The sequence below is a fragment of the Taudactylus pleione genome, unplaced genomic scaffold (assembly GCF_031769625.1).
Source record: "Taudactylus pleione unplaced genomic scaffold, aTauple2 ptg000203l, whole genome shotgun sequence".
NCBI classification, from domain to species: domain Eukaryota; kingdom Metazoa; phylum Chordata; class Amphibia; order Anura; family Myobatrachidae; genus Taudactylus; species Taudactylus pleione.
The window spans coordinates 11720290-11746706 of NW_028284605.1; the positions used below are offsets into that span (position 1 = coordinate 11720290).

The 26417-nt window shown below is 46.7% G+C and overlaps 1 protein-coding gene across 1 annotated transcript in view; it reads left to right on the forward strand.

Moving 5' to 3' along the window:
• The first annotated feature begins 337 nt into the window (after positions 1-337).
• The window catches only part of HIP1 (huntingtin interacting protein 1), a 200502-nt gene continuing 174422 nt past the window's right edge, over positions 338-26417 (forward strand). The window contains exons 1-4 of the mRNA XM_088477791.1: positions 338-486; positions 649-836; positions 15708-15907; positions 16077-16174. Of these exons, the coding sequence (XP_088333917.1) occupies positions 338-486; positions 649-836; positions 15708-15907; positions 16077-16174 (635 nt within the window). The remainder of the gene's footprint in view (positions 487-648; positions 837-15707; positions 15908-16076; positions 16175-26417) is intronic.

Consider the following 26417-nt stretch of genomic DNA (forward strand, 5'->3'; position numbering starts at 1 on the left):
CCTGCTCCACACCCTGCTGGAATCCCCTGCCTCCTCCTATTGTCTGTCCCTTGCCTAAGTACCTGTATCAGCTGTTACCCTGCACCCTGCCTCTACTTGCTAATCCCCTGGACATTATCATTCACTTCAGCCTGCAATTCACTTCTGACTCCAAGGTTTTGGAGAGCTCTGTGTTTCAGTCTGCAAGTAAAGTTAAACTTCTCTACAGCTTACCATCCACAAAGTAATGGATCCACAGAGAGGGTTAACCAGGACCTTGAAACCTTCCTAAGGATCTTCTTGTCATCCCCTCAAGACAATTGGTCTGAATTATTGCCCTGGGCTGAATTTGCACATAATGCTTGATATCATTCCTCCACAAAGCAAACCCCGTTCCAGATTGTACACGGTCTCCATTCCTGAGTTCCTGAGTTCCAAAGCCTTCCTGCCTTTGATGTTCCAGCTGTGGACGATACTGTATGGAGGTTTGCGTCAAATTGGGCTCAGGTACGTGCAGATTTGGAGAAGGCGTCCTCTCCCTACAAACATCAGGCTGATAAAAAAATGGAGAAAGGTGCCCTGCATGCAAGTTGGAGATCAGGTTTGGTTGTCTACCCGGAACCTACGGCTCAGAGTCCCCTCAATGAAGTTTGCTCCATGTTTTATCAGACCCTTCTCCATTATTAAAATAATTAATCCTGTGGCTTATCGCCTTCAGCTCCCTTCATATTTGAAAATCCCAAACTCCTTCCACATTTCCCTACTCAAACCTCTGATCCTGAACAAATTCCGCAAGGTTCTTCCTGTTCCTCCTCGTGTTCAGACAGAAAGAGGCGTGGAATTTGAACTCTCCCAGTGTCAGGACTGCGACTGCTATTTCAGTACATAAAGATAGATTACTTTTTCCAAAGTTCCTTTGTGGTTGTTAGAGGAGCTATCGTGCTTGCTGGCATTCTTCACATACAGGGAATAGAGAGTTAAAGTGATCATCTGTTTCCAAGGTGTTGTCAGGTAGTGGGATTCCTAGATTGCTCATTATTTCAAACCTGATTCCATTTGGGTCACATGTTCTGAACTTCCTATGGATCACAGACCTCTAGTATAAAGCCTGTTACTAACTGTGTCTCAGTGTCTGTGCAACATTACTTTCAGGTCTTTCTTGGACTCCTGCCAGATCCCTGCTTTGCCTGTGGGTTGCTGTGGACTTCGCTATATCTCCGCTCATGTTCCAGCTTAACTTCTGATGCCAGTTACCAGCCGCACTACAGAGCTCAGCATAGCCATTGCCTAAGTATTGCTTTCTGCTCCACTGCTGTGGTTTCACCTGCTTCAACCTTCATTGCACCGCAGGGCTCAACCCCGCTTCGGATTCTAGTTACACCGCAGGGCTCAACCCTGTTCCAGAACTACACCGCTTCACAGGGCTCAATCCTGCTTCAACCTCATCGCATCACAGGGCTCAACCCTGCTCCGATCTCTCTGCATCACAGGGCTCAACCCTGCTCCGACCTCACCGCATCACAGGGCTCAACCCTGCTCCGACCTTATCGCATTACAGGGCTCAACCCTGCTCCGACCACATCGCATCACAGGGATCAACCCTGCTTCAACCTCACAGCATAACAGGGCTCACCCCTGCTCCATCTTTCACTGCATCACAGGGCTCACTCTGCTCCGGATCTCCATCACTACAGGGTTCCACCCAGGTGAAGCTCCTCTATACCATCCTGAGGTGTTAGCCTCATACTGGACTCGGGGTCTTTTCTGTGTTAAAGACTATATGGGGGGTTTTCTCCTATACTCGTTATTGCTTATGTGAACCTCAGTGTTGTTGAGACTTTATGTGAGACATTGCTATTATATTTCTCCTGTGAATAAAGTCTATTTACTTTTATTCCGTGCTATCGAGATTTCATGAAAAGGTCATTTCTAAAGCCACCCCAGTTTATTGTGCCTAGTAGGCCTGCCTCCTCCCAGGAGTCTCAAGTGTCGGCAACTGTGACAGTTTGCATAGACCTAAAAATGAATCCGGATCTGGAACAGGCTACTGGGGTACAGGTGCTTCAGGGTTTGGCCGCTCATTTGGAAGTATAGGAAAACACTCAAGTTCAAGTTTTGCAATGTCTACAGGATCTTTCTACACGTCTTGATAAACTTAAGATTCCTGTTGCAAGTACATCAGGGGTTTCTGCTTCTCATTTTCGTTTACCGACTCCTACCTCTTATGATGGTAATCCAAAAACATGTAGAGGATTTCTCAACCAATGTGAGATTCATTTTGAATTGTTACTTCAAAGTTTTACCACCTCTCATGTTAAAGTGGCTTATATTATGTCATTATTGTCTGGTGCTGCTCTTGAGTGGGCCTCTCCTTTATGGGAGAGAAATGATGCCTTAATGTCTAATTACCAAGCTTTTGTTTCTTCTTTCAAAAGGATATTTGACGAATCTGGAAGATCAGTGGCCGCGTCTGTGGATATTTTGCGAGTAAAGCAAGGAACAGCTTTAGTTGGTCAGTATGTGGTTCGTTTTCAAACTATAGCTGCAGAACTTAAATGGAATAATGAGGCATTAAGAGCAGCATACTAGAATGGTCTCTCTGAGAGACTTAAAGATGAGTTGGTGACTCGGGATCTTCCTGAGAATTTGGATGAGTTAATTTCATTGACTATTAAAATTGATCTGCATATGAAAGAACAAGGGGTTCAGAGGAGTCGCTCTGAGTGTTCTAAAAGTTCACTTCCCCAGTCTTGCTCTTTTCATAGTACATCTGATGAGCCTATGCAAATTAATAAAGCTAAATTGTCTGAAGTTGGGAAGTCACGTAGGAGGCGTTCTAATTTGTGCTTGTATTATGCATCCTCAGAACATTTGTTGGGTAAATATCCAATAAGGCCGGGAAATGATCGTCCCTAGCTGATGGAGGAGAAGTCAAACTAGGGGTACTTTTTAAAGTTTCCCCCAAAAAGGATTGTTTAATTTCTGTGAGCATTCCTGATTTTGGTTCTTCGTGTCAAGAGTTTTCTGCATTGCTAGATTCTGGAGCAGCTGTCAATTTTATTTCATTGTCTTTGGTTCAGAAATTAAAAATTCTTGTTGTCAAATTAACCCGTTCTTTGGGACTAGAATTTCTAATGGATATGTTACGCATCAAACAAAGTCTATGAAGTTGAGGGTAGGAGCTTTGCATGAAGAAAGTTTACAGTTTTTGGAATTACCCATTTCTATGTATGATATAGTTCTTGGTTTACCATGGTTAGCTCTTCATTACCCTCATATTGATTGGACTTGTTCTCAAATTCTTTCTTGGCATCCTAAATGCAAATTAAATTGTTTGATTCCTGTGGTAGGATTGGTTGAAGTGAAAGTAGATGTTCCACCTTCTCTCCCACAGCCTTATCATGAATTTGCTGATGTCTTTTCTGACCAGGCGGCAGACGAGCTTCCACCGCATCGTCCCTGAGATTGTCCTATTGAACTTATTCCTGGTAAAATGCCACCCAAAGGTCGAGTATACCCTCTCTCTGTTCCTGAGACTCAAGCTATGTCAGAATATGTGCAAGATAACCTACGAAAGGGGTTTATCAGGCCTTCTTCATCTCCTGCTGGAGCGGGCTTCTTTTTTGTAAAGAAAAAAGATGGTGGTCTTCGTCCATGTATCGACTTTAGAGGTCTAAATAAGATCACGGTAAAAAATAAATATCCTTTGCCTCTCATTACAGAATTGTTTCACAGAGTTAAGGGGTCTCGACTGTTTACTAAACTTGATCTAAAGGGAGCTTACAACTTGATCAGAGTTAAAGAGGGTGATGAGTGGGAAACTGCGCTTAATACACGAGATAGCCATTATGAGAACCTCATCATGCCTTTTGGTTTATGTAATGCTCCTGCGGTGGTCCAGGAGTTTGTGAATGAAATTTTCTGAGATATACTTTATCAGTTTGTTATAGTTTATCTTGATGATATTTTGATTTTTTCCAGGAATCTTTCTGATCATCGTACCCATGTTAAAGAGGTATTAAGTCATCTTCGAGCTAATAAACTATATGGTAAGATCTCCAAGTGTGTTTTTGAAGACCCAGTGATACCCTTTTTGGGTATATCATTTCCAGTTCCGAACTTCATATGGACCCTGAGAAGTTAAAGGCTATTCAAGATTGGGTTTTGCCCACTTCATTAAAGTCTATTCAGAGATTTTTAGGCTTTGCCAATTATTACAGAAAGTTTATCAAAGCATTTTCAACGATTGTAGCTCCAATTACTACTATGTCAAAAAAAAAGAGGCTAATCACAAAGTGTGGTCCCCAGAGGCATTGGATGCCTTTCAGACTCTCAAAGATGTATTTTCTGCGGCCCCCATTCTAGTTCAACCTGATGTTGAGAAGCCATTTATGCTAGAAGTGGATGCCTTCACTTATGGAGTTGGGGCTATTTTGTCTCAAGTGGCTGCAGATGGGAGAACAGTATCTTGTGGATTCTTTTCATGAAAGTTTTCTAGTGCTGAGAGTAATTACTCCATCGGGGACAAAGAGTTGTTAGCTATTAAGTTAGCTTTGGAGGAATGGAGATATATATTAGAAGGCGCAAAGCATCCTGTTACTATTTTTACAGACCATAAAAATTTGTTGTATTTGAAAACTGCCCATTGTCTGAACCCACGACAAGCTCGTTGGGCACTCTTTTTTTCTCATTTTGATTTTGTCCTCAGGTATCGTCCAGGTTCATTGTATAAAAAGGCAGATGCACTTTCACGCTCAATGTTGGAAGAGAAAGAACAAAATGAGGATCAAAGGTACCCTATAATAAACCCTCTGGCTTTTTCTTCAATTTCCATCTCTCCTGATCCTCCTCCTGGGAAGATATTTGTGGCACCAGAGTTACGAGGTAAACTTCTTTCCTGGGCTCATAATTCTCGTTTCTCTGAACATCCAGGGGTTCGTAAAATGGACAAATTTTTGCAACGTTCCTATTGGTGGTCTTCCATGAAAAAGATGTCCAAGAGTTTATACGTTCTTGTTCTAAGTGTGTACAACATAAGTCCTCCAGGCAGTCTCCAGTTGGTGCTCTCCATCCACTACCCATTCCCACCCAACCATGGACCCATCTTTCCATGGATTTTAATACAGATCTTCCTGAGTCTAGGGGGTGTACAGTTATTTGGGTAGTGGTGGATCGTTTTATCAAGATGGCTCATTTTTGTCCTTTGGCCCGAATTCCATCAGCCCCCAAATTAGCACAAATATTTATCAAAGAGATATTTCGTCTTCATTGACTTCCTTCTGAGATAGTGTCTGATCTGGGTGTCCAGTTTGTTGCTCGGTTTTGGAGGGCTTTATGTTCATCATTGCAAATTAAATTACAGTTTTCTTCTGCCTATCACCCTCAGTCAAATGCACAAACCGAAAGAGTGAACCAGGAGTTGGAGACTTCTTGAGAATGTATATTTCTTCTTCTCAAGATGATTGGATGGATTTCTTGCCTTGGGCTGAGTTTGCTCATAACTTTCATTATTCGTCTGCTACAGGTGTAAGTCCTTTTTTCGCCAATTCTGGTTGGCATCCTCGAGTTCCTGAGATTCAATCAATTCCTACAGTGGACGTTCCAGCAGCCAAAGCTACCCTCCAACATTTTTCTGGAATTTGGAGACAGGTACATAAGTGTCTTAGGAAAGCCTCTATAATTATAAAGTCTTTGCTGATAGAAAATGTTCGGCTGTTCCTAAATACTCTGTTGGGGATCGTGTCTGGTTATCTACTAGAAATCTTCGACTTAAAGTACCTACTATGAAGTTTGCTCCCTGGTATATTGGTCCTTTTCGTATTATAAAAATTATCAACCCAGTGGCATGTAACTTACAGTTACCTCCAACTATGCGTGTACCTAACTCCTTTCAGGTCTCCTTGCTTAGACCATTGATTCTTAATCGATTTCATGACAGCTTGCATAAAGTACCTCCCATAACAACTGCTCGAGGTGTGGAGTTTGAGATCGATAAGATTCTGGATTTATGTAAGCATCAAAATCAATTACAATACCCTGTAGACTGGAAGGGTTATGGCCTGGAGGAGAGATCTTGGATTAAAGACTCTGATGTCCATGCTCCTAAATTGATACGTAATTTTCATGCTAAATTCCCTTTAAAACCTGGTGGGTGTTCGGAGACCACCCAAAAAGGGGGGGTACTGTAAGGACTGCAACTATTTCAGTACATAAAGATAGATTACTTTTTCCAAAGTTCCTTTGTGGTCGTTGGAGGAGCTATCCTGCTTGTTGGCATTCTTCACATACAGGGAATAGAGAGTTAAAGTGATCATCTGTTTCCAAGGTGTTGTCAGGTTGTGGGATTCCTAGATTGCTCATTATTTCAAACCTGATTCCATTTGGGTCACAAGTTCTGAACTTCCTATGGATCACAGACCTCTAGTTACTGTTACTAACTGTGTCTCAGTGTCTGTGCAACGTTACTTTCAGGTCTTTCTTGGACTCCTGCCAGATCCCTGCTGTGCCTGTGGGTTGCTGTGGACTTTGCTATATCTCCGCTCATGTTCCAGCTTAACTTCTGATGCCAGTTAGCAGCCGCACTACAGAGCTCAGCATAGCCATTGCCTAAGTATTGCTTTCTGCTCCACTGGTGTGGTTTCACCTTTTGCTGCACTATTTACTTTGCCTGTTGCCTCTCACTCCTGTGGACATCAAACCCATCTTTGTTACAGTTGTCAACTGTACCATTACAGTTATCATCACCGCATCACGGGGCTCAACCCCGTTCCGAATTCTAGTCACACCGCAGGGCTCAACCCTGTTCCAGAACCACACCGCTTCACAGGGCTCAACCCTGCTTCAACCTTCATTGCATTGTGGGGTCAACCCCGCTCCGGATTCTAGTTCCACCGCAGGGCTCAACCCTGTTCCGGAACTACATCGCTTCACAGGGCTCAACCCTGCATCAACCTCATCGCATCACAGGTCTCAACCCTGCTTTAACCTCATCGCATCACAGGTCTCAACTCTGCTCCGACCTCACCACATCACAGGGCTCAACCCTGCTCCGACCTCACCGCATCACAGGGCTCAACCCTGCTCCGACTTCATCGCATCACAGGGCTCAACCCTGCTCCGACCTCATCGCATCACAGGGCTCAACCCTGCTCCGACCTCATCGCATCACAGGGCTCAACCCTGCTCCGACCTCACAACATCACAGGGCTCAACCCTGCTCCATCTTTCACCGCATCACAGGGCTCACTCTGCTCCGGATCTCCATCACTGCAGGGTTCCACCCACGTGAAGCTCCTCTATGCCATCCTGAGGTGTTAGCCTCATACTGGACTCGGGGTTCCCTACCATATTAACTTTTCTGTGTTAAAGACTTTATATTTGGGGGGTTTTCTCCTATACTCGTTATTGCTTATGTGAACCTCAGTTTTGTTGAGACTTTATGTGAGACTTTGCTATTATATTTCTCCTGTGAATAAATTCTATTTACTTTTATTCCGTGCTATCGAGATTCCATGAAAAGGTCATTTCTAAAGCCACCCCAGTTTATTGTGCCTAGTAGGCCTGCCTCCTCCCAGGAGTCTCAAGTGTCGGCAGCCGTGACACCCAGGTCCTGGATTCCCATGTTCACAGGGGTCGTTTGCAGTATCTCCTGGATTGGAGGGCTTACGGCCCGGAAGAACGCTGCTGGACCTATGCCAGAGACACCAATGCTCCCGCACTCGTCAGGAAGTTTCATACTGCCCATCCTGAAAAGCCTGGTGAGTGTCCTGAGGCCACCCATAAGGGGGGGTGGGCTACTGTCACAACCAGGGTTTGTCGGCATGGTGGTCGGCGGGTGTTACCTGTGAGGATGCTGTGGCGGGGGGCGTCTGGCGGTGGTGCTGGTGCCTGGTGGGGAGCATTGGCTGTGCGTGGACCTGTTTGGGCATGTTGTCACTCTGTGTTGGGTAGGCCTGGCGGTGCTTCTGTTCCGCTCCTGCATGGGCGCCGCCATCTTGCTTTCAGCCATGTGACCTAGTCGGCCAATCCTGGCGTGTCACATGCTCACTCTCTGACCAGTCACGGCTTAGCACTGGGTATTTAGGGGAGTTCAGAGCTTCCTTGCATTGCCAGTGCAATGTGTTTCTCAGCGCAAGCTGAGAGAGAGTTCCTGAGCTTGTCCGCCTGCCTGTTGGATCTCTGCCTAAGCCTGCTTTACCTGACCTGCTCCACACCCTGCTGGAATCCCCTGCCTCCTCCTATTGTCTGTCCCTTGCCTAAGTACCTGTATCAGCTGTTACCCTGCACCCTGCCTCTACTTGCTAATCCCCTGGACATTATCATTCACTTCAGCCTGCAATTCAGTTCAACCTGCAATTCATTACAGCCTCACAAGACCCGGATTACTGGACTGCTCCTATCTGACACTACCTGGACTTTTACTCATTGCTTCACCTCAGTTCCCGTTTGCACTTTAGTGCCATCCCTGGACTTTATTTTCTCCCATTGTTCATGTCTGCCAAACCACTCATTAAAAGTGCCACGTTTTTTTTAATCTGCTTCTGTGTTTGCTCCTATTACCACCCAGGGCCCACAACAACACCAGAGCATCACATGTAGTCCCCGACCCTGGTACAGAGCAGTGTCGTGGAGCCAGGACTTCGGCCCAGGTTGTTTGCATTCACACATACCAAAAACCTGGGTCGATTTGCATTCACACATACTGTAGCAAAAACACAGGTTGTGTGAAAGTTGTATCAGTCAGGCTGCAGAAAAGTTAGAATTGCCACTAGATATAAGCGGTACTTAGTCATGACATCTGAAAAACATATGGCCTATTCTGTTGCAGTTTTTGGCGTGAGTCTGAAATAATACCCCATATCACATGAAAATCTTTTGGGTGTGTACATGTGATTATATAAAACACAACCAGGTGATGAGCAGATATGCTCTCCTGGTCATTTTTGCTTTTCATAAATGATCCCCAAAATATTTACCATTTGAGTAAAGTCACTTTAAAAAAAAAAATGTGAATACCATTATCTGTGTCCCCAGGGTGTCTAACATTGACCAGTGTGCAAGAGGTTTCACTTCATAATAAAAATTATGTTTTTGGTCAGGAACAGGATATGCATTACTTAACATTAGCCAGGGGTTAAATATAGCAAGAGATAGACAACACTTCATAAAGAAAATGGGAGTGGTTAAACAAAACAAGGGCTAGTCCACTCCTCGGTATTAAAATGACCAGTGGTCAAACAATGCATTAGATAGCCAGCAGCATTTCATAATGAAAATAGCTTGTGGTTACTGGTTAAATTGAGCATTATGAAAATGGTAACTGGATAAACTGTGAATGTATTAGCTAATTCTGCAGAATGAAGATGTCAGTAAAGAAATAGAAAGACATAGGACTCGATTCAGAGATGTACTCAATTTTTACGCAGGTCAAGCGATTGCTTGTCATTGAGCATGCGTATAAGCTGCACTGCGCACGCGTAACGATTGGTTTGTCATTACGCATGCACGGAGAACCCATTTCGCAAAGTGAGTGACAGGTAGTCAATGTTTGGGGGAGGTAATGGGGGGTGGTTAGAAAAACGCATGTGTCTTACCGTTTAAACGCTGTTACATGGGCGTGCATGAATTAGCCATTGCGATCTCCTAAGCAGCATGAGAGCCCTCTGCGTGTCAGGAGAGGCGCTGTATTTGAGACAGGTCTGTCCTGCCACAAGACCTGCTTTGCTGGTCGATGTGCGTGGATGTTACCGATATTTACGCTGATACGCGGCGTCGTACGCAGATGAGAAGGCAGCGGTGGGCGTCTCCATGCTCTGGTAAGCTTTGGAACTATTAGCATAATTTGCAGCTGCGGTCCGTGCTAAATCGCAGCTGCGATCGCGTTAGCGTCCATCTCTGAATCGGGCCCCTGGTGAACATTTGCTAATGAAAATAGCCAATGGTTAATTTGAGCAAAGATAGGCAGCACATTGCAATAAAGCCTGACAGTGGTTAGTTAGGGACATGGAATAAACAATACTCTATAAGGGGTTATCATTACACTTTTTACAGCAACTTTGACTCTCCTAGTATAATTGTCCTTTCTAGCAGTTTCAACAGCATTGTTTTGTGCCCGTCACATAATGAATGGCGGGTCCCTTTAGTGCTGAAGGGGAAAGAGATGCTCCCCATGAAAAGGATGAAGACAGGCAGACTAAGAGCTTCTTAATGGTCCCACCGGACAGACTAAATCCGGCTCATCGAATGTCCCTTAATAATTCATCAGAAGAGCTTAGACAGCATCCTGCAATAACAATGTATATCTGTGTCTGTGTTTATTCTACAACCTCTAGCTGGACCAGTCTCCTCATTGTTCTGATGGCTTTCCTTTTCATTCTCAGCCTCTCTATGCTGTTAGAGCTGACCCCTTGTGCAGGGGACTCTCCTTGGCACACACAAGATAGTTTGGGAAAGAGAAGCAGCTGCAAGTGAATGGGATCATAAAAGTGGGGTGGCCCCCCTTCCACCTCCACACACAGCTCCTCAGTATCCAACATGCAGCTGGCAAATTATTATTCACATGAATGTAAGGGCCGGAACTGTGGGTTTCATTCTCCTGTTGCCAGCAACTGCTGATTTCTTCCTCAACACGCTAGCACTGTACTGTCAAATAATGAAGCTCAAGATACTATCCCCTGTAACACCATCCACGGGGCCCAATTCATGTGTTTTATATTCCCAGGGTGGTGAAATAGTGTACATTTTTCGTTATACAAATACATGTTTTTTCTTTCACAGATAAGAGCATATGTTTTGGCAAGCCCCTGTATAGAAATTGTCATACAGCAAAGCTCCCTAAGTTTAGGGGCTAAAGAAAGAGATTATTCATACAGCACTGGAAAGAAGGACAGAAAGATTTACATTCTAAAAGGGACTGTAACTGTACCTGGCATGAGTGGAAGATATGTAACTGTAGTTTCCAGGAATATATGATCTGCAAACTTTCTTTCTTCTAGAGAATAGTTTTGCCACCTAGCAACAGCTGATGGGTTTGGCAGCAAGCATCCTGACACACCGCTGAAAGGCAGGGGAGTGATATTTTTCCATCACTATCTTGCCGACACTTAAGCCGTGTACACACTAGACCACAGGTTCTCAAACTCGGTCCTCAGGACCCCAAACAGTGAATGTTTTGCAGGTGTCCTCACATAATCACAAGTGAAATAAATAGCTCCACCTGTGGATTTTTTAAAATGTGTCAGTGAATAATGAGTACACCTGTGCTCCTGCTGGGTGACCTGCAAAACGTGACCTGTGTGGGGTCCTGAGGACCAAGTTTGAGAACCACTGCACTAGACGCATATCATCCACATCGGCCATTGTCTACCCGATATGTCACTGACGATGCACTCTTATGTGCGTTGTCAACGGGGGTCATGCTGCCGAATGCAGCATGGCCCCCGCCGTCTTTCTGTTACTGCCGCCGTACTTGCCGATGCTGGCACCTCCACCTGGTCCCGCCGCAAATTGCATTGTGCTGGGTACACATCGTTTATTGTGTACCCAGCATAACAGTGAAGCCACACCTGTTTATCTATTTAGGTTGTGCACAGGTCACATGCACACCAGCAGCTGGGCGGAGCTACTGCTCACTAAATCAGATTTTCATAAGTTTACTGGTAGCAATCCTAATAACTAGAACACCTCATGGTTAATATTGTGTATGTTGGAAAACGAGCAGAATAATATCCACGCTTTGGGCCATATCCAATTAGCTGCAACAATTTTGTGGCTGAAAATAACACACCTATCTTTACTTCATCATACGTCTCCAATAATGTTATGCAAATGACTGCATTGATGACTAATGAGCTTTGGCCCTGATTCAGAGCCGGACGCTCTGACCAGAGCGCTCGCTCTGAATCAGGGCCCACCTCCATTAAAATGTAGCATCCTCCTGGACGCTCGTATAGCTGTGGGTCACCACCCACAGCATATACGAGCGTCCAACAAGATGGTCGCGATGGTCTTGACCATCGCGACCTTCGGACTTGCGAGTGAAACCCTGTGGTCGGGTTTCTCAACCGCAAGGCCAGGAGTGATTTTGGCTCTATCAGAGCCAAAATCACTCCCACTGACATCACTAGTGATGTCAGTGGGGCCGGCATCAGACGGTAGGCGTTCCCATAGGAACGCCTCCGTCTGGCAGGCACGCCCCCGGAACGCCCACCAAAGGGGGCGTGCTGTCAATCAACATCGACAGCACGCCCACTTTGGTGCGAGACCCGGAGCGATGGAAAGTCCTTCGCTCGCCGGGTCTCGCGCATGCGCATGATGGAGCTCCCTCCTTCGTGCGCATGCGCAGTGAGGAACATCGACCCACTTGTGAGCGGACTACCGCTCGTGAGTGGGTCTGAATGACCCCCTTTGTGCTTATACTCTTGTAAAAGAAGACCTTCTTAGATGCCTTTATTTTGGCAACTCCTCTCAAAAGTGGCCTTCAAACTGCGTAGTGTCAAAGCCTGCAATCCATTCAACTTGAGGGTATATCAGAGTCACAATGTAGGGTAGGGGGTTTAGCTGTACAGTAAGGTTTTCTACAGGTCATTAATAATTGCTGTATATTCTAACAAGTGGGATAAGAGCAAGGTAAGTAGATAAATGGGATACAATGTAAAGACTTGGGGCCTGATTCAGAGCCAGACGCTCTTTCAGAGCGCTCGCTCTGAATCAGTGCCCGCCTATTGTATTTTTAGAGCGGCCGCACGCATAGCTGTGGGTGACCACCCACAGCAAGTGCGAGCGGCCAGGATGATGGTCGCGATGGTCAAGACCATCGCAACCATCGGACTTGCGACGAGACCTTTGTGGTAGGATCTCGTTGCCGCAAGTCCCAGTGGACTTCTTGCACTTACAGAGCATGAAGTCCACCCACTGACATCACTTGTGATGTCAGTGGGGCCGGCCCTAGACAGTAGGCGTTCCCATGGGAAGGCCTCCGTCTGGGCAGCCACGCCCCAGGCACGCCCACCAAAGGGGGTGTGCTGTCACTCAACAATGACAGCACGCCCCCTTTGTAGAGAGACCCGGAGCGACGGCTTGCCCGTCGCTATCCGGGTCTCGCGCATGCGCACGACAGAGCCGCCTCCGTTGTGCGCACTGGGCCAACATCGACCCGCTTGCGAGCGCTCAGTGCTCGCGAGCGGGTCTGAATCAGGTCCTTGGTTCTTTATCATGTTTTACTATGTCTAATTCTAATAAAGAATTCTATATAAGAAATGTTCTGGTATGACCCTTGAAAATAATTTGGTACTCTTCTGTGGTTTGAGAAACCATGGGTATGAGAAAATAAATAAGGTAAACTCAATTCCTCTTGCTAAAGTTAAGAGGGAAACCAGTGTCTTAGAAACAGACATAATATCTGATAAGGAAGTCAAAGTAGTCAAAAATTAGATGACAGGGAATCTGCCAGATAGTTAATATATTTCCAGGCTTTTAGAATTATGGCCCTCATTCAGAGCCGTTCGCTATTTGCGGTCGTTCGTTCAAAAACAAGGGGTGGCTATTCAAATGATCCGTTCGCACATTGCAGTCTGTTCACACCTCTAAGTCTGAACGAGCGAGCAAAATATACGCTTGTTTATTTGATAAAAACGCCCCCTGGCCGCTCGCACCATACGTCATGTCCGCTATTTATTAGATTAATCGAGTACATCGTACAGCGTATGAACTGCTTGCTATTCTTGTGGTTGGTTTTTTCAACCGCTATTTTGTGAGCAGTTCTGAGTTTAAAAAAACCAAGTGACGTGGTCAATGACGCTGCTGGATTAATTATGCACACCCTTAAAACGCCCGTTTTGACCTTTAAGCACGCCTGCGTTCGAATTCCACTCCCCCGTTTTCAAGCACCTTCCCCTGTTACCACCCACATACGCCTCATTCTGTCACTCAAAATAGCAGGCACTCGCTATATAGCGTACAAACGATTTTCGGCCGCACTGACTGGTTCGCGCATGCGTACTAAAAACCGTACGCATGCGCAAATGTGCGAACATCGCTCGGAACGAGCGTACTGCCGCTAACGAGTGGCTCTGAATGAGGGCCTATGTTCCTTTTTATGGTCTCCCAACAGAGGTGTATCTAGGGGTCAGAGCTCCCCCGGCAGTATCAAAGGACTGGCGCCCCCCATATTGTAAATAGAAACAGCGCGCTCTTAAAAAGATATATATATGGGACACTGAGAGAGGTATAAGGGACACAGGCATAGGGAACACTGATATAGGTATAGGGAACACACAGGTATAGAGGACACAGAAAGGCATAGGGGACACTGAGATATGTATGGGGGACACTGAGATATATAAAGGACTCAGGCATAGGGAACACTGAGATAGGTATAGGGGACACACAGAAAAGGAGGGGAAGTTATGTCCGGAGACACAACACTAGGCGCTTGTCAATATCATGGGATTTATTTACCAGTAGGGATGGCCATCAGTGGTGTTACCATCGATGGTTACCATTGATGGCAAAATAGCAAGTAGCCATCAATGGTAACAAGCTATTCTATGGATGACCATCGATGGTTTCACCACTTATGGTCATCCCTGTTTTTTAACTGACTGGCCCGTAGGCCAATCAGAACCTGGGGACAGGGCTTCTCGGGTGCCAGCAAGCTGCGGCGCCTGGAGGCCTCTGGAAAATGTACTTCTTCAATCACCAGGCTGTGGCAAGCAGAGCACCCGGGTCAGACTACAGCCCCTGCATGGTGATAGGCGATCCGAAATGGATCTATGCTCCGTGTCCCGGCACCTTGTAAAAAAAAAAAAAACTATTCAGCTATGTTTAGACATCGATAGAGGGAAACCATCTGCTTCTACCCCATCGATGTCAAAAGCATTTGACATCAGTTATAAACCTTTGATGATTTTGAATCATCAATGGTCTATGGCCATCCCTATTTCCCAGTTGTGCACTGCCCCGGTCCTTATTAACCCACCTGCCACCTGTAGCTGCCAGCCAGGTCAGTCAGACAGTATACAGACAGCCACTGACCTGGCACCTCTGTCACTGTGTGTGTCTCCTGCAGCAACCTGGGCTGAGCTCCTCTCCCCGCTGACATCACCGCTGATTCTGGTAAATGGAATCAGTGATGATGGAGCGTGCAGCATGCAGCCCCTGCCGGGTCAGTCAGCTGCCTCTGATCACTATCGGGCAAGCAGCGATAGAGGGTGTAGCTATGAATCACCAGGACCAACCGGGGTATTCCCCTAGTCCCCGGCACCCCAATCCGAGCCTGCAGTAGTACCCCTTATGCACATTATGATACACAGAGAAAGCAATAAAGCCACCCAGGAGGAAGCAGCAGTTAGTGAGGAGGAGGAGGAGGAGTATAACACATACATGGGGAGGAATAAAGCCACCAGGAGAAAACCGCAGTCAGTGAGGAGGGGAGGAGGTGGGGGCTATAGTACCTACATGGGTAGGAATAAAGCCCTGCATGAAGCCCCCCAGGAGGGAGCAGCAGTCAGTGAGGAGCGGAGGAGGTGGGGGGTAGAGTACATACGTGGGGATAAATAAAGCCCCGCAGGAGGGAGCAGCAGACAGCGAGGAGGGAGGGGGGTATAATACATACATAGGGAGAAATGAGATAGCCGCAGACACCAACAATCCCATCATTCCCCATTTTCCCATCACATCATGCCCCAGGGCCGGTACCTGAAAGCTGCCTTTGTTCCCTTCCTTCTCAGCGGCCCCAGCTGTGTCACCCTCCTCCTTCAGCCTCCGGTCTCCCCCGTATGATGAGCGCTGTCAGAGACCCACTCAGCCAGTCCCCTGCAAGCCGAGCATCAGGATCAGACAGCAGCAAGCTGCGGCGTCTGGAGGCCTCTGGAAATTGTACTTCTTCAATCACCAGGCTGTGGCTTCTGGCACCAAGCAGAGCACCCGGGTCAGACTACAGCCCCTGCATGGTGATAGGCGATCCAAAATTAAAGTAATTTTGTCTGAACTACTATGGCGAGTGCCATCCTGACCAGGGGGTAGATACTCTCCTGACAAATGTCCAAAGCTTCTATGCAAAGGAACATTAAAAGATTTTCCCCATTCTGTTTATGTAGGACATAGCTGTCATATTGTCCAGAGAAGAACTAGAACATTCTGTGTCTCGAGAGGTTAAAGAGATTGAAAAGTTATTGTCTCAGCTCTCAGTTCTAAAGTATTTATATAAAGGCATTTTTTTTATCCTGACCATTCTAGTGCTAGTGTAGGGGTTCCCAAACGTGGTCCTCAAGGCACCCCAACAGTTCAGGTTTTAGAGATATCCATGGTTGAGCACAGGTGGGTAAATCAAATTAACTGAGGCATTAATTAAGTCACCTGTGGTAAAGCATGGATTTCTTTAAAACCTGGACTGACAGGGTGCCTTGAGGATCAAGTTTTGGATCCTCTGTGTTATACCACTTTCAGACAGAAAATGGCAAAAAACCCAGATTATCCCCGACTTTTGTGTACCGGGTTGTTTTGCCACTCTCTGTCTGTACCCCCCTTCAGACAGAGGAGCAAATTACCTGGTCTAAAATTTCAACCTGGTAATTTGCTATTTTACACGTGTATTTCTTCTTTCTGAAAGGGTCAACCCGGGACTAAATTCCCGTATCTCCGACCCTGGTAAATTCCTGGGTCGAAGTCCCGGGAATTTAGATACGGGATGACCCTTTCAGACAGAAAAAAGTCCCATGTAAATCACCAAATTACCGGGTTGAAATGTTTAACCTGGTAATTTGGATTTATATCTGAAAGGGGTATCAGTGAGCTTGGCCAGCATTCACATCATCCTTTATCAGAGAATGGGTTTCCAAATGTTTTTGCCTACTACAGGTAATATCAGGGAACTTCGTGTGAATGAGCATGCTTACCTGTGAGGATTTATTTATTTATGTTTAGTGAGAACATCTGTCTTTTACCTCCAAGACTCAGGGATTATTATTTTTTTTCCTCACAACTAAAAAAGGAGAAGGATAAGGATGATGACACAGTGACAAGTCTTTATGAGTTTTTTTAGTTTGTTTGAGCTTGCAACAGTCAGAGGTGAAAACATGCAACATATCTGTGACAAGAACTGCATCTTCTATCATCAATCTCTTACAGAGCTCCGTGTGACTTTAAAGACACAGCTGTCCCAGTTACTTCCCCAGAGGCCCTATCTACCACAGAAGAGAGACTTGAGAATTATTCAATAGGAATTTGAGAAGAACCAGCAATGGGTTTATCATGATAATATCCTTTAATCAAATTTTGGGACTCCAGTTGATGCCAGCACCAAGCTAAGGTACTATGCCATACCATTATCACCTCGAAATGTGACAGGCTGTTTCTACCTCCAAGCACAACAACAAGAGCCATGCCGGAGGTTGGAGTTATTAGCAGCACTGCTTAGATATACGTACAGTGTGACAGGGCTGCTTTCCAGACAACCATCTTGTCTTTCACCTGGGTTACTGACCAGTGTGCTATGCAGCAGGGACTTCATCAGGAACTTTCCCACCATCAGTCCATACATGTCACGGTCATCCCAACAAGGGGACATCCCTCAGTGGGCATGTAGTCATGTGACCGGCGGCCGCGGGGAGTTATGATAGGTGTTGAAATACCGACGCCTATCATAATCCCGATGCCGAAACGCTGAGGACGACATCCCAAATGAAGGTAAGTCCGGGGCGCCCTTAGTGTTAGCTGCAGGGCTGGGGGGTTAGGATTAGGGAGTCTAGCAGGGTTAGGGTTAGGCAGCTCTAGGGAGAGATTAGAGTTAGGCACCCCCTGAGAGGGTAGGTTATGGTTAGGCACTAGGGGGAGTTTACAGTTAGGCACCACTAAGGGAGGGTTAAGGGCGGGACAGGGGAGGTTAGGGTACTTACCTGCCTCTGTCAGGATCTTGATCCTGTTGGGCAGCCCCTGTCAGGATTTGAACCGGTGGCTAAACAGCCGCCGGCATTTCAATCACAGTCTCCCCAGTGCTCAGCCTCTAATGTAGCAGTAATGGGTGCTGACTTTTCATGCTGCTGGCAATGCCTTATGGGATTTATAGTTTATCTTTCACTGCTTAGAGTCTGAGCAGTAAAAGATAAACTACAAATCCTATGCCACTCTGCCTCCATCTCTTGCCAGCTGGGTGCCTTGGGCTGACAGCTGAATGTCTGCCTGTTTGTGACTGCCGCGGCCAGGTCTCGGCTGCTGCCCACAGTTTACATCTTGCCCGGCCTCTGCTTTCCCAGAGCTGCACTGCTGTTGCTTACAGGTCAGGATCAGTAGGGCAGAGCTGGAGCAGGATCTGCCACTGGCTCACAGTCGCGATAATGATCTGAAGCAGCATCTAAGGACGCTGCACTCAGATCCAGGCCTGGCGACAGGGGGGGGACTAAGGGGACACACATACCAGGCCCCAAGGTCCAGACGGGAACCATAGCCACTGCCGTCCAGCGCCAGCTCACTTGTAGCCTGGCCAGTGCTGGGTTCTTCCAGGTGGCTCAGCGACAGCCCGGGCTGGGGATGACCTTTATTGACATCACGTCACCAATTTGCATATGTAGTCACATCGCCGCGCACCTCTTCCCTGCCCAGGCGAAAGTGGATGGATCCCCGGTTGGCCATCAGTTGGTAAGTAGTTAAGGCTGCTGTTAGGGCTTGGGATGGAAAAAGGTGCAAGGGGCAGAGAAAGGTGACAGGGGCTGGGGGTGGAAGGTGACAGGCTGGACACAGAGGAAGGTGATTGTGCCTGGTGACAGAGGAAGGTGGAGGTGGCTGGGGGCAGAGGAAAGTGATGGGAGCCAGGGCAGAAGGTTACAGGGGCTGGATGCAGAGGAAGGTTAAGGGGCAGAGGAAAATGAAGAAGGCTGGGGCAGATGAAGGTGATGGGGGCTGGGGGCAGAAGGTGACAGGGGCTGGAAGCAGGGGAAGGTTAATGGGGGCAGAGGAAAATGAAGAAGGCTGGGGCAGAGGAAGGTGATGGGGGCTGGGGGCAGACAGTGACAGGGGCTGGAAGCAGAGGAAGGTTAAGGGGGCAGAGGAAGATTATGGAGGCTGTGGGCAGAGGAATGTAACAGGAAGGTGATGTGGGCAGAAGGTAATGGGCTGGAAGCAGAGGAAGGTTAAGGGGCAGAGGAAAATGAAGGAGGGTGGGGCAGAGGGAGGTGATGGGGGCTGGGGCAGAAGGTGACAAGGGCTGGAAGCAGAGGAAGGCTAAGGGGGCAGAAGAAGATGATGGAGGCTGTGGGCAGAGGAATGTGACAGGGGCTGGAAGGTGACAGGCTGGAAGCAGAGGAAGGAGAAGGAGGCTGAGGCAGAGAAAGGTGATGGGGACTGGGACAGAAGGTGACAGGGGCTGAGGCATAATGCAACAGGGGCTGGTCACAGAGAAAGGTGAAGGGGCAGAGTTAGATGAAGGAGGCTGGGAGCAGTGGAAGGTGATGGGGGCTGGGGGCAGAAGGTGACAAGGGCTGGAAGCTTAGGAAGGATAAGGGGCAGAGGAAGATGATGGAGGCTGTGTGCAGAGGAAGGTGATGGGTGCTGGGGCAGAAGGTGACAGGGGTTGGAAGCAGAGGACGGTGTCTGGGGATGGAGAAAGGTGAAGGGGCAGAGGAAGATGAAGGCAGTTGGGGCAGAGGAAGATGATTTGGGCTGGAGGCAGTGGAAGGTGATGGGCTGGACGCAGACGATGGTGATGATGCCTGGGGATGGAGGGGGGCAGAGGAAGATGAAAGAGGCTGGAGGCAGAGGAAGGTGCTGGGGGCAGAAAGTGACAGGGGTTTTAAACAGAGGAAGGTGATGGTGCCTGGGGGCAGAGGAAGATGAAGGGAGCTGGGGGCAGAGGAAGGTGATGGAAGGCTGGGGACAGAGGAAGGTGATTGGGCTGGGGACAGATGGGGTCTGGGGACAAAGAAAGGTGATGGCTGAGGATGGTGATGAGAAGCTGAATTTGAGATAGGTGATGAAGGGCTGATGACTGAGGGTGGGTGACTGCAGACACCATCCCTCCTACCCCTGAGGCATCCACAGCACTGACATCAAGAAGACCTTGCAAGAGACAGCAGACAAGAACTACAGCCTGCATCATCAGTGTCAGGGAGACAGTGTGGTAAGTCATAGTGTATTTTTACTTTATTTAAAGGCCGGCACATCTTTCAGTTAACATTATCATGCTTCACATATCACACATGCAGGGGAGGTATGTGTGGGATCGGAGGTGGTGGTGAGAAGGTGGGGCCCCCAGAGACATCAGTGTACCCGAGATTTCTGTTGCCAGTCCTGCTCGGATCGCAGGTGCATGCAGGAGGTGTCTATTTCCTACAGACACCTCTTGCTGCATTTGCATTTTACTTGTATGGTATTGCACAGGCGCTTCCCTGCGGCTATGCCATACCATACAAATCAGAATCAGGCCCAATGTTCTGGAGTTGTGGAAATCAGCTGTAAGTATCCAACGTGTTTTGTCCTCTAGGTGTGGACCTCTTCAGGGATAACTGATTTTTTTTTTTATCTCTTAAGAAGTCCACATCATGTAGTGATTCCAAATTGAAGTAAATCATCCATTTCTTCTGCATCTGGAAAATAGGATTTACCAAAGAATGTTTTTTCTTTGCAATTATTTACAGCTGCCATAATGTTCAGTTTGGTGTTAGAGTGAGGAACTCCACCAGGGTCAGTAACCACTCATGCTGATTCGGCGACTGACATCTTATGGTGTGTACACACAGGGCCTGATTCAGAGCCGCTCGTAAGCGGCCGCTCGTTCGCTCCGAGCGATGTTCGCACATCTGCGCATGCATATGGGTCGTAATGCGCATGCGCCAACCAGTCATTGCGGTCGGAAATCGAGTGCTCGCAAAACAGCGAGTGCCTGCTAATTTGAGTGACAGGATGAGGCGTTTGTGGGTGGTAACAGGGGAAGGTGCTTGAAAATGGGGAGTGGTGATCCGAACGCAGGCGTGCCAAATGGTCAAAACTGGCGTTTTAAGGGTGTGCATAATTAACAAAGCAGCGTCATCGACCACGTCACTTGGTTGTTTCTTAGCCTGAACTATTCGCATGATTGCGGTAGGAAAATCCTACCACAAGCACTGCGAGTAGTTCAGATGCCTTTCGATGTACTCGATTAATCAAATAAATAGCGGAGATGATGTAGGATGCGAGCGGCCAGGGGGCGTCTTTACAAAATAGCGAGCGCATGTTTCGTTCGCTCGCTCAGACATAGAGGCGTCAACAGACCGCAAAGAGCGAGCGCTCAATGTAAATAGCCGGCCCCTTTTTCTGAACGAGCGAGCGCAAATAGCGTCCGGCTCTGAATCAGGCCCACAGTACGATAAAAGTGCACGAGATGAACGATAATGATATCAACCATATTGTTATCGTTCAGATCGTTAATTTTTTTGGTCCCCAACGACCAGCGATGCACGGGCAATTATGGACGATAATGATGTCGACCATCGCCCGTGCATGCAGGCCAACCCGGTCGATACCAGGTTACATAGGGACCCGTGATCATTAATCACGGGTCACTGGCCTGTCGTTGGTGGGTTGTTGGTGTGCTGGATGAATGATAACGATCATCCAGCACACCGGGAAGGTGCAGGACTGATCGTACCGTGTGTACGCACCATTAGAGAATCTGCCAGCTACTTTCTGAAGTCCAGAATGTGTACTCCTGTTAGAACAGCTTGCTTGATTTGTCTTAAGATAAGCAGTATTTACCCCAGCCCAAGACGGTATTAGATAGCATCCTTGACCATAGACAAACTCTCTGTTTACAGTTCTTCCCTAATGTACACTACTGAGACCAAGTGGTCTTTACTTAATTTAGCATCTTGATTTTTTCAATAAATGATAATGTAGCCATATGAATTTATGGCTAAAAAAAAATACATGAATATAGGCCAGTGGTACAGGACACACACAAGGTTTAATATATAAATTATCTGAATGTTTAATAGGTTTATACTATAATCATTATAGAGAAATGAATGTAAATAATATAAATGTATGTAATTACATTTCCGTATTGTGAACATATAGGTCTGGGGTATTAGCCAGTGCAGCGGCACGAGGTAGTTTAGAAAGTGCCAGAAATGGCATGAGCTCTGACCAGTGGCAGTTAGGTGCGGTAGGGATGCTCGTGCGGTTGCCCTAATATATAATTTGTATAATGAAATGTTTTGTTTGGATTCAAATATTTACACAGTACTTATAAATCCACATTTATACATTGCACTTAAATCAACACCTGTCTCCTTTCTTCTTTCACAGCCCCAGGCAGCACTGTGTGTTTAATATACATGTACTTCACCTTTTTTTATTTTCATTCCTTATATGCAGCTGTAGCTGCTCCTAACTATCTCTTTACACTGCACTTTTCTTACTATGCTGGTGCCCTGGGGCAGCTTGGCTGGGGCATTTTTTGGGGGGTCCTGCGCTCTGGATTTGAACCTTGGTATATTAGGGACCTACCCGAAAGAGGTTACCTGGATATTGGTGGGTAGGCCCATAAGCTTGGCCATGATTATGCTAAAAACCTCTATTGATTGCAAAATTATATTGCATTTATATATATATCATTAATAAATTGGAGTTGTGCACCTGAGATTTGTCTGTTTCTGTGTCTGCAATTAGTCTCATCAGGTAGCACCTCCCTTAATATATAGAGTCAGGTTGTGCAGCCCAGAAATCTTTCCCATATGCTCCATTTAATGTGCTTTACTGCACTTCTGAGGGAAATGAGACGCCCTCATTCTGGGCTAGCACCCTACCTTATTGGTTTAAAAGCATGTAGTATGGTAATGTATATGCACACTGTATTAGGCACAATTCTAGGTAAGTCCTAAAAGTTATATACTGTAGTGCAATTTTGGTTCATTTTTGGGGCATGGGTCCCCCTGGACTGCATTGGCCGGTTTGTCTTAGGGCACTGCATTATAACACATTTTCCATTATAACACATTTTAACCCTTCACTGTGTGTTTAATATACATGTACTTCACCTTTTTTTATTTTCATTCCTTATATGCAGCTGTAGCTGCTCCTAACTATCTCTTTACACTGCACTTTTCTTACTATGCTGGTGCCCTGGGGCAGCTTGGCTGGGGCATTTTTTGGGGGGTCCTGCGCTCTGGATTTGAACCTTGGTATGTTAGGGACCTACCCGAAAGAGGTTACCTGGATATTGGTGGGTAGGCCCATAAGCTTGGCCATGATTATGCTAAAAACCTCTATTGATTGCAAAATTATATTGCATTTATATATATATCATTAATAAATTGGAGTTGTGCACCTGAGATTTGTCTGTTTCTGTGTCTGCAATTAGTCTCATCAGGTAGCACCTCCCTTAATATATAGAGTCAGGTTGTGCAGCCCAGAAATCTTTCCCAAGTTTTCATTATACCAAGATTCAAAAATGATAGAGACCTGTGAGCCACTATGCAACAGAATTTCACACGGATGTCCATTTATTCTTGCTGACATCATGGGGGAGGGTCCCATTAAACCATCAGGTAGGATCCCACTCCACCATGTACTCCCCATGGCACTCAAGCTTTTCTGCTCCTCCATTAGCTTAATTATTTTTTCTTCAAATGACTGTTGTTCAAGAGCAGGTACCACTACCTTAACTTTCTTTATTGTACGTTCCCGCATATCTATGAGCATTTCATCCTGTTTTATCTCCTTCATAAGCTCATTAAAAGAGGGTGGGGTTTTCTTAATTTTGGAGCATCTAATTTTTTGTGCCACTGGATCAGTGGTCAAAGCACCCCTCAAAAGTTGTTTCATTCGATTTTCATCAATATCCTCTTTTGCGGGGGATTTAGGGATGCTGGCACAGCACAGAGTCCAGTCTGCAGTTCCCCCAACAGTGCTCATGCTGGGAGTCTCTCTGGTGCTACTTTTGGAGTGAGCGCTAGTAGCGGCAGCGGCCGGGAGCTCGACCACTGAAGCCAGAGTGGGCATTACCTTTGTGTTTGCCGGAGACAGAGCTGTGTGTTCTGGCCTGGCTCCAGCGGTAAGCGGCAACAGGAAGCCGCATCATCAGAAGGGGCATCCCCTGATCTGAGGTCATGCAGGAGGTGGAGAGAAGGAGAGGCGGACCCTGATGTGTGAGCAGGAGGTATAGCGAGCGGCCAGGAAGATGGTCGCGATGGTCAAGACCATCGTGACCATCGGGCTTGTGACGAGACCCTTGTGGTAGGGTCTCGTTGCTGCAAGCCCAAGAGAGATTTTGGCTCAAACAGAGCCGAAATCTCTACCACTGACATCACTCGTGATGTCAGTGGGGCCGGCCCCAAACGGAGGCGATCACATGGGAACGCCTCCGTTTGGGCAGCCACTCCCTCGGCCCGCCCACCAAAGGGGGCGTGCTGTCACTCAACATCGACAGCACGTCCCCTTTGGTACGAGACCTGGAGCGACGGATTGCCCGTCGCTATCCGGGTCTTACGCATGCGCACAACGGAGCCAGCTCCGTCGTGCGCATGCGCACTGGGCCACCATCGACCAGCTTGGGAGCGCATAGCGCTCGCGGGCGGGCCTGAATCAGGCCCTCAGTCCTTGCCCCAGTGGTGTATGAAAGATGTCCACTTCTAGCAATCAGTGCTTGGTGATTTTCTAGTCTAGCTCATTGCTGATCATTGTACTAACCTGTTCATCTGTCTCTCTGAGTACCGTCCTGGCTGTGTCTGTGTGTTTCCCAATTACTCTTTCCGGCTACTCTAAAGCTGCATACACACAACGATTTAGTAAATGAATGAGTTTAGTAAACGATTTTCGATCATTTTTTCAAGGGAAAAATGAACGAAAATCCTTTACTAAAATCGATCATTTACAAAATGTAATGAACGATTTTTTTTAACTACAAACGATTTTTGCATATTCCCTTACTGAAAATCATTGAGATGGTCAGTCTGACTGAACTACAAACTACAAACGTGAACGCACATGAATGATAATCGTTCATCGTTTTAACTCAGAAAGTGAACGATTTTTTCAACAATTGAACGATAAACAATATCATTATCGATAATCATTCTAAAAATCATTGTGTGTGTATGCACCTTTTGGGTTTATTTTGCACTGTCTTCAAGTTCATCAGATCTCTGGTATTGTATTAGATTATGCTTCTGTCTTACACTTTATTACTGCTTGTCTGCACGTGTAACAGAACCTTGGACAGTACTAGACCTCACTTTTTACTACTTATTATCTTAAAACAAAAAGTATGGTGGTCGCTCACATCAGCTTAATAACTTTGCACAGGTGCTTGTAAAGGGTGGGGTTTACACTGAACTACAGAAAAAAAGGTGTTTGCCCTCCAGCACACTGCAGCAATTTCAACAAAAATACTTGAGTCCTACATACTAATAGAAATTTAGAGGTTAGTGATGAAAATTTATCTATGTGAATTAAGTGGTGATGCCCTGAAAAAGGTCCAGCCAGAGCAACTCTGGGGGGCCCACGCCCAAACGCTCACACCAGAAAAATTGTTGCTACCTAATAGTAGCACCCATTCTGGGTCATATAATTACAAATTAATGTACTGCATGATAACAGCACATGTATAAGCCGAGAGCTGACTCACCTAGGAGGTATCCCAGAAACCCCCAAATGGCACTATAAGGGCCAGCACATCCTCCCAATGCTGGCTCCCTTCATGCCTCACAGAACTGCAAACAAAAAGTATGGTGGTCGCTCACATCAGCTTAATAACTTTGCACAGGTGCTTGTAAAGGGCGGGGTTTGCACTGAACTACAGAAAAAAGGGGTTTGCCCTCCAGCACACGGCAGCAATATCAACAAAAATACTTGAATCCTACATAATAATAGAAATTCAGAGGTATTAGTTACATACATTTGCAAATATATGAATAAGCGCCATCAAGGCTCCTCTATACCGGCCGCACCACAGTGTCAGCTGCTTATGTCAACCTGGTGGCACAGGCCACACTACAGCATCAGCTGCTTGTGTCAACCCGGTAGCACAGGCCGCACTACAGCGTCAGCTGCTTGTGTCAACCCGGCAGCACAGGCCGCACTACAGCGTCAGCTGCTTGTGTCAACCTGGCGGACCAGGCTGCACCACAGCATCAGCTGTTTGTGTCAACTCGGTGGCACAGGCTGCACTACAGTAACTTCAGTGCGCAATCCTGCGTACCAACACCAGTGACTTATTACTGCACTGCCCTTCTGCTGCCACATCTTGTCAAGTTACTTCAGCACTCAAGGCTGCTGCACAGCCCAGAGGCCGCTTCATAATCCATGGCCTTCAGGCCCATTTAGCCAAGTTATTTCCAGCTCTCAACGCTGCTTCACGGCCACATCCAGCCAAGAATTACAGCCCTCAAGGCTGTTGCAGGACTATACTCTAAAGAGTTACGCACGTGCCTAACAGTGATCTAGTTGAACTTGAGAGAAGGGAGCTAGCT